The sequence below is a fragment of the Trichechus manatus genome, unplaced genomic scaffold, assembly GCF_000243295.1.
Source record: "Trichechus manatus latirostris isolate Lorelei unplaced genomic scaffold, TriManLat1.0 scaffold00024, whole genome shotgun sequence".
NCBI lineage: Eukaryota > Metazoa > Chordata > Mammalia > Sirenia > Trichechidae > Trichechus > Trichechus manatus.
The window spans coordinates 13,244,654-13,253,602 of record NW_004443960.1 but is presented as its reverse complement, the minus strand read 5'-3'; the positions used below and the strand labels follow the sequence as shown (position 1 = coordinate 13,253,602).

Genomic DNA, 8,949 nt, shown 5'->3' with positions numbered 1-8,949 from the left:
TGGGGACACAGAGAAGGAGCTCAGATGAAACGTTTTGTAAATGAGCTTTTGTAAACAGGATGAGAAATAAAGGTCCGCTGAGCAATATGCCAGCATCTGAAAATGAGTCTAGTTGTTCAAATTAGTATTTTATCAATTTATAGTTCTTAATATTAACATCTTAGAATCAAATTACGGTTCTTATATATATATATGTAAGCATGTGTGTATGTGTGTGCACACACACAGACACACAATCCGTCTACTTTACAAGGCTGAACTTTAGGATGTGTTGTAGCTGTTGCTAGTTGCTGAGTAGACCCGGACTCATGGTGACCCCATGTGTCAGAGAAGAACTGCTCCACAGGGTTTCCAAGGCTGTGACCTTTAGGAAGCAGATCATCAGGCCTGTCTTCCAAGGCACCTCTGGGTGGGTTTGAAACTCTGACCTGTCAGCTAGTAGTAGAGTGCTTAACCATTTGTGCCACCCAGGGACTCCCTTTTGGATGTTTGAGACTGGAAATATAGATTTAACCTTATACGGGAGCTCATGCTGGCAATACTATTAATTTTCAAAAAATTACAAATATGACTCTCATATAAATGTAAAAAAGAAAGTCAAATTTTATTCAACTTAATTAATGAGGAAACCAGTAAGATGTTAAAATTGGTTCAAAAGACAATCTGAGGATGTGGAGATTTATGGTTGGCCAGTCGAAGGAATGCAGAAATAAATTTGCTAATAAAGGTTAAACTGGTTCATGCCCCCCTAGGCAATAACCTTGGCACTGCTACTGGACAAGAATCACCGTTGTTGGTATCCGCTTTCTACAAGGTAACTTCTGTTCTTAGAGAGTTGTGAAGCAGACTTCTTCCTCGTCAGAAAAGGGTGGAAACCCCTAGACAGTGAGACAGTCCCCAGGCGGTGAAGGCTACAACATCCAGCACTACACAGAAACAGCACTCAGTATTCACTCACCTGTTTCCACGTTTTGCGTTCTTGCTCTTGACGCTGATATCTAAGAGGCATGAAAACAAACCAATTTGCTTTATGACATATTTGTAATTAGATATATCAAACTACAGTCCCCCGACATTCCTCAAGGGCTCTGGAGTCAGACTGCTTGGGCTCCACCGTTTACTACTGGGTGAATCTGGGCAAGTTATCTAACCTCTCCGTGCCTCCATTTCATCACTGTGACACAGGACAGTAACAGCACCTACCTTAGGCTTTGTTACGAGGATTAAATAATGCAGAAGTGCTCAATAAATGGGTTATATTACTACTACTAAGAAAGGGTTCGTTATTCTACCGAAAGTCTTTACGTAAGACATTAAAACATTTTGAGAAATAACCTTACACCTTGTTAAAAAGGGAATCAGTTCTACATTTAAAGCAGCAGAAATATCTAAATCATTGAAATGAGCCAATTAGCGAGCTAATAATTAAACTTGTTTAAGAGATTACAATAAAATTCCAGATGTGTCGAAAGGATCATTCACTTCTTCCACCTCTGACATCAAGGAAACAAAGATGCATGAGGTGGGGGGCGGGCGGCAGGGACTAACCTTTGTTAAGATGTCTCAGGCACTGTGCCTACCCATACTCATTACATACCAACAAGTGAGTATTTTCAGAAGAAGAATCTCCAACCCCCCTTACAAAATGAAAAGCAGTAAAGGAAAACAACCCAAAGAAAAATACACCGAAGCCTTAGAAAATGCATTATCAAGAAAGTCAAACGTCAAAAGTAGGGGTTCAAAGTGCATTTCAACTTTAATAATTTATTCTGCATAACAGAAAAAGAAAAAAATCAAATACTCTCTGAATTTCAAATTATATTTACCAACACATTGCTGTTAATCTACGGCCTTTCACTACACATTATTTGCACTTTGCCCACCAAATGTTAAGGAAAATATTGAATATCCATTTTCTTAAAAACACACATACACAACTGTTACAACTGATACAAATCAGTTGTGTCTCCCTCCCACCCAAATTTTGACCTAAATACCCTTAACTTAAAAAACGTAGTGGTGTAGGCCACCAAAATCCCAATTACGAGATGGGAAATTAAGTGCTGAAGTTCAGAATTGGACAGGAAACAGCTACAAATCAAAACAGAAAGCAACAGAATAAAGACAAATGACACTCATATTAAATAAAGCCTGCATGAATTTTCATATATTTGAGCCTCAGAAAAAGAATTTTCCTAGAATGTCGGGTTTTCTAGGTTAAACTGAACACAAAAGGGAATTTCCCTAAAGTTTTCTGAGCCAAAGGAAAATCAAGTTATGCTTGAAAACAAAGACCAGTGACGTCTGCCTCCCTCCCCGTTCCTTCTTCAGATTTGCTTTCGTGTAGGTTTTCACGCTGAAGGCCATTTATTAATTCTATGCTTTATAACCTCAACATGACCAAATCTAGACTTAACCCTCTACGTCCCAATGGGCTGAGGAATTAGACAATTATTTTCAGTCCCTCATGAGCTGGGAAGCTGCATCCTGCATGTACTCAGACAGACGTACACATTTAGTTCACAAAGCCTCAAACTGAAAAAACAGTAATTGCCAAAAGGACATTGTTTATTGCCACCATTACAAAGGATTTCTTCTTGTATAATTTTAAGATAAATAACATGATTTAAACAAGTAAAATCGAAAATGATTTCACACAATATTTCATATGTTCAATTTTTTTATGCAAAAAACTTGTAAAATAGAACAATAATGTTGGTCTAGCTTTTAAAAAAGGTTTTAAGAAACCTAAAAATGAAGTCTTAAGTTAGATGATAGTTTAAAAGAAAAAAGCAAAGTTAGCAAAATGATGCTAGAAAAGGTAATACATTAATTCTGCAACTGTGTGCACTTCTAGCTCCTTAACCAGATTCTTAGATTGAAAAAACTTGCAAAAAAATTTTATAAAATACTTGATGAATGTATTTAAAACTTTCCACAACTGGAATACGCTGGGATACATTTATTTAGTTGGAAGAGAGCCTGTGACCCATAATGACCATTTTAGAGTTCACGAGAAAGTCTCTTTCATAATTGAACTGCACGTGAACTAGCGAATCTGTCCTCAGGTGACCATTAGAGACAACAGCAAGCAGAAGAATTCCCGAGCCAAGGACCAGGAGTACTAAATACAACTGAGACTGTTAACTATGTTGCACTAGATAACAAGGACTGTTTAAAATGGTAGCTTTAAGAAGAAACTGCTTTTGAAAACTTAACGTGGAATGAAATTCTTATCAAAGAATGTGCAGTTTAAGATTTCCCTTTCATATATGGAATTATACAAGGCAGGTGGAATTATACAAGAAAAAACCAGAAGTTACATACCACAAGCAGAAATGCTAGAAAAGAGTGAAAAAAATTATAATAGCTATCATTACCATTTGAAGTGGTATGTCTATTTTAATGTATTTTTAACTATGATTGAACTCTTCAACCAATACCAAAGTGAAGGTTAAGATTTGTACTCTACATTTCTGTTTTCTATTCTAGAGGATACATTTTTAATTTTGGGATAAAATTAGGAGCCCAGATCTTTATTGTGCCTTAAACTGATTTTTGTTTCTTGTCCTCTGCCCTACTCTCCAAATTACCTTGCAGAGTTCTCTATTAATCAATACGGTTAGTGACACTCCTGAATTCACTCCTGCAAGTATCCTTGTACAGAGTTCAAAAACCCATAAACACGGTTCAATACTAATAACCAAGATGCTGATATGAGAGAAAGAGTTTGGAAATGACAGTTAAAAGTACTTTTGTTAAAGTTACAGACAAGTGTGAGCTACGTGGGCCACTGCATATTTTAAATATACCAAGTGGGACAAACAAAAAAATGGCTGACATGGATGAAAAGTTAAACTGGGATATGGCTAGCAGGACTGATGTCTTCATCAGCTCTTGAGGTAGAAAATTTACTGATTTCTAAAGAAGTGAATTGCTTAAATTAATAATGTTTAAATATAAAAGTTTTAAAATTGCCCAAAGATGCTATGAATGTCCTGTACGTATACTTCAGTAAAAGGCTAAACTAAATCACTCAGGAGAAGGTTTAGAATGAGATTTTCTTTATGGAAGCTTTTTATACTTTCTATGCATTGATCTTCCATTTGCTTACAATCCTTTTATCACAACTCAAGGAAGGAAAATCCAACCTTAACAGCTCTGTGGGCCACTCTGGGCCACTCACTGGCTCACATTCGAGCCCTCCTGCAGAGAGGGAACGTGAGAAGTGGAGAACCAGAGAGAGGATGAGCTTGTGTTGTGTTTCCAGGGGACACAATGCTGGTGGTCTTAGGACAGGGGGTGAGAAGTTGGGAAAAGAGGAAGTCTTAAAGAGATGCCCTAACTAGCCATTTGGGCTTAGAGATCTCTGTGAATTTTAGGAGGTTGGCTATCTGTAAAAACTGAGAATTCTAAAGGCTCCTTCATCCACACCATCAAATTTTATAAACAGGTAATTTATGTTTAAAAATACTGATTTTGAACAATCAAGTTATAATACACGCTACATATACTCAAGTGATTAGAAAACCAAGGAGCTAGTTGTAGAGGTGGCTGTTTTAAATTATTAGGAGGAAGTCCCCAGGAATTTTTCTAAGAGGCAGACAGGTGGAAGAAACATGGAGATGAGGGAAATGTGGGGGAGAGAACTAGCCAGGGGCTGCAGAAAGATGTTTCCTTCTCCGTGTCCACAGGCCCCTCTGTAGGCAGAGGGTGAGAACATGATTGCACACTTTACCAGTGTGTTTAAGAAACACACATTTCTGCTTGTTTCAAAAATGGTTCTCTATAAATACTTGTAGAAACTCAACCTGGTGCTGACACACATCATTTTAAAATTGATTATACTACAACCAGGCATACACACTGCAGGGAGGGACGAGAGCAGACATGGGAAAGTTAAAATGCTGCAAAGTTCAGAGAGGACTCTTGGCTTCTGTTCCACTGACCTAGGCAACAGACCGCACGATCATTGCAAGCACTGGAAAGGAATGAAAGACTGAGCTAACAATTAATCATGACCTATACTGGCTGGCAAAGAGCCGTTAGAAAGCAATCATGGGATATGAAAACAGCTGCTATTGTTCATTTTTTCATTTTCCCTTTAGATACAACTTCTGCATACGAGGTGTGAATGAAGTCATAAAGCTGCTTAGCATTTGCAGCATTCCCCAGAATACTCGTGAGCTTGTCTTGGGCGAGGGTTGCCAACTCCGCAATGTTCTTAACGTGGTTCATCAAGGAGCGACAGTTCTTGGCATTCACCCCTGGCATTTTCAACAAGAAGTCCTGGGGACCAGGATTATACTTCTCTGACTCGGGGAGGGTCTCGGAGTCTGCTGTGATGGCCATGGCCGTTGCTGCATCAGGCTGTGGCTTATTTTGTTTCAGCTCCTCAAACAACTCTGCAGTTGCGTGAGGGGAAGGGCACCAAAGAATCCGCAGTCTGGGGAAGTGCAGAGTAAGAAGGGTGAGTTTGGAACTGATGTCATTGCTGGAGATCTCCTGATATAAGGCACCTCGGGACGTGAGAGAGAAAGGCTTACTGGGGTCAAACTCAATCAGGAGCACCGGTCGCTTATAATAGCGGGACATGGAGATGCACTGGCTATAGAGGCGGCCGTTATTTAAGGAGCCAATCAGATCACTGATGCTCTTGCGCTCCACGCACATTTCTGGAGTCAGAATGTAATCTCCAACCTCCAAAGTCACTGGTTCAATGTCAATACCCCGACGATGGATCAGAGATGGCAGCTCACTTCGAAATTCACGCATATCTACAACTATACTTTGCTGTGTACCACTCTGTTCCTGGCCACCTATGGAGAAAAAGTAGCATTTTAAGTAATGTCACTGAGGGAGAACGCTCAAACAATGGGATATAACGAGGTTTAAAATCTATGTTTCCTTAACAACAAAAAGACAAACAACCCAACTGAATAATGGGCAAAAGACTCGAACAGACGTTTCTCCAAAGGATACACAAATGGCCGACAAGCATATGAAAAGGTGTTCAGTGTCACTGGTCATTAGCGAGATGCAAATCAGAACCTCAGTGAGATACCACTTCACACCCACTAGGATTGCTATGATGAAAAAAACAAACAAAAAAACTGGAAAACAGCAGGTGTTGGCAAGGATGCAGAGAAATTAGAACCCTCATCCACTGCTGGTGGAATGCAAAATGGTACAGCTGCTGTGGAAAAGTTTGGCATTTCCAAAAAGTTAAACATGGAATTACCATGTGATTCCAGCAAATCCCAATCCTATCTATATATCCAAAAGAATTGAAAGCAAGGACTCAAAAAGATACCTGCGTAATAATGTTCACTGCAGCACTATTCACAATAGTCAAAAGGTGAAAACAACCTAAATATCCATCAAAGATGAATGGATAATCAAAATGTGGTACATACATACAACGGAATACTACTCAGCCAAAAAGAGAAATGAAATCCTAATACATGCTACAACACGGATGAACCCTGAAAACATTATACTGAGGGAAGTCAGTCATACAAAGACAAATACTGCATGATCCCACTTATAAGAAGTAGGCAAATGTATAGAGACCAAAGTTGATTAATGGTTACCAGGCGTAGGAAGGAGGAGGGAAGGGGGGTCACTGCTTAGGAGGCACTGAGTTTCTGTGAATGTTGGTGGAATAATCTGGAAAAGGATAGTGGTGATGGTTGACGATGAATGTAATTTAATGTCACCGAATTATACATGTGAAAAGTGTTGAATTGGCAAATGTTTTGTTATATATATTTCTTACCATAATTTAAAAGAAAGCTAAGTTTCTGTTGTTAACTTTGGATTATATCTGATGAAGGTCGAATATACAAAATATATATAAAACTTCTACAACTTAACAAAAAGACAAACAACCCAATTAAAAAGTGGGCAGAAGACTTAAACAGACATTTCACCAAAGAGGACATTCAAATGGCCAATAAGCACATGAAAAGATGCTCAATGTCATTAGTCTTTGCTGTTATTATGTGTCATCGAATCGATTCCGACTCACAGCGACTCTATAGAACAGACAGAGTGGAACTACCCGTAGGTTTTCCTAAGTTGTAATCTTTACGCGAGTAGATCACCAACCTCTCAGTTAGCAGCCAAGTGCTTAACCATTGTGCTAGGGAGATACAAATCAAAACCACCATAAAACACTTTACTTCCACTAGAATGGCTATGATCAAAAAAGCAAAAAATAACAGGTATTGGTGAGGATGTGGAGAAACAGGAACCCTCATCTGTTGCTGGTGGAAATGTAAAACATTTCCATGGAAAACAGTTTAGTGGTTCCTCAAGAAGTTCAACACAGAACTACCATAGGACCCAGCAATCCCAGTTCTAGGTATGTACCCAGAAGAAGTGAAAGCAGTAACGCAAACTTCTAGAAATCTGTACACCAATATTCACTGCAGCACTTCTCACAAAAGCCAAAAGGCAGAAACAATCGAAATGTCCATCAACAGATAAGTGGACAAACAAAATCTGGTATATAAACACAATGAAATACTACACGGCTATAAAGAGAGATGACATTCTGATGCACGCCACAACACACGTGAACCCTGAAAACATCATGCTGAGTGAAATAAGTCAGTCGCAAAAGGACAAATATTATATGATCTCACTTATACGAAATAACCAAATATATCGAAACCCAAGATTATTAATGGTTACCAGGGGAGGGAGGGAGAGAGGGGAGCTTTTGCTTAGGAGGCACTGAGTTTAATATAATGGTGGTGGGAATGATTTGGAAAAGGATAGCGAGAATGGCTGCACAACTTAAGAGAATGTAATCAGTGTCACTGACTGTACATGGCAGTATGTTTTGTTATGTATATTTCACCACAATAAGATTTTTTTTTTTTTTTAAAGTACATTCTGAATCTCAACCAATCAAGTGTAAAAGTGACTTTGGAACACCACTCATTTCTAAACTGTAGTACCCATAACGAAATTCTACTTACTTTACAAATGACGAGCCTTAGACCCAGGGAGGACATATGGTTAGTAAATGGCAGAATGGAGACTAGAGCATGGGAGCAAATGTCCTATCCTGGGTCTATCATCCAACCTTAAGAGTCTGTTGAGAAAAATTAAGCCCCTGCAAAGTACCTCTGGAACCTCACAGTTCTTCTTTGCGGGCAACGCAAGCGCTGGATAGAGGATGGGACTCACCTGCCTTCCGAGTGTCGGTGGAGACGTTTGTTGATGTGCTGCCTCTTGCCAAGTCTAGGTTGGTTTCATCTCTGCCTTCTCTTTCTTCAGGGATTACCATGCTAGCCTTTTCCCTGGGGGAGAAAAACATTTAAAACATTTCTTGAACTAATTTCAAAATTTCAGATTTTAATCTTTTGTAAATTCTAATGTATAAGATGATGTCCAGAACCGTTGTGGCAAAGGAGAGTATGAAATACATTAAAAGTAAAGCCGCACAGACAAGTGATGGGTAAAGGAAGCTGAGATCATTTCTTGGTTGGGTACTACTTTCTGAACTTCAGAATTAAAAAAGACGTTATTTTCTATTCTATACATCAAGCACTTTGAGACATGAAATAAGCATGTAAAAAATGCCATACAGAGATTGAGACTATTTATAAGACTAAAGAATTATTGAGATTAAAAGATAATTTAAGTCATTCACATTGAAATATTTCCAGGCCAATCACAAATAAGGATGGTTAAAAATCAATGATTAAAAAATAGAAACACATATACAAAAGAACTTCGATATAAAGAATTTCAGGTGGGAGGCCCCATTACCCTCCCTAGTTGCCACTGAGTTGATTCCGACCCACATCAACCATATAGGAGGCCCCATTAAACACTCAATTTTAAAGGAAAAGCAAAGTTAATACAAGAAACCAAATTTCCATCACAGATTTAAAACGAAAATCCCTGTCACAGGTCATGCCTTAGGAGCACCCT

General features: G+C 38.7%; 1 protein-coding gene across 3 annotated transcripts in view; it reads right to left on the bottom strand.

Annotated features, from left to right (window-relative positions):
• Nucleotides 1-436: 436 nt before the first annotated feature.
• ERCC4 (ERCC excision repair 4, endonuclease catalytic subunit) overlaps nt 437-8,949 on the bottom strand; it is a 35,437-nt gene continuing 26,924 nt past the window's right edge. For all 3 annotated transcript variants that reach the window (XM_023728475.1, XM_023728473.1, XM_004373267.2), the window contains 2 exons: nt 8,200-8,312; nt 437-5,819 (listed from right to left, as the gene is read on the bottom strand). In XM_023728475.1, coding sequence (XP_023584243.1) covers nt 5,086-5,819; nt 8,200-8,312 — 847 coding nt within the window. In that variant the 3' untranslated portion in view covers nt 437-5,085. The remainder of the gene's footprint in view (nt 5,820-8,199; nt 8,313-8,949) is intronic.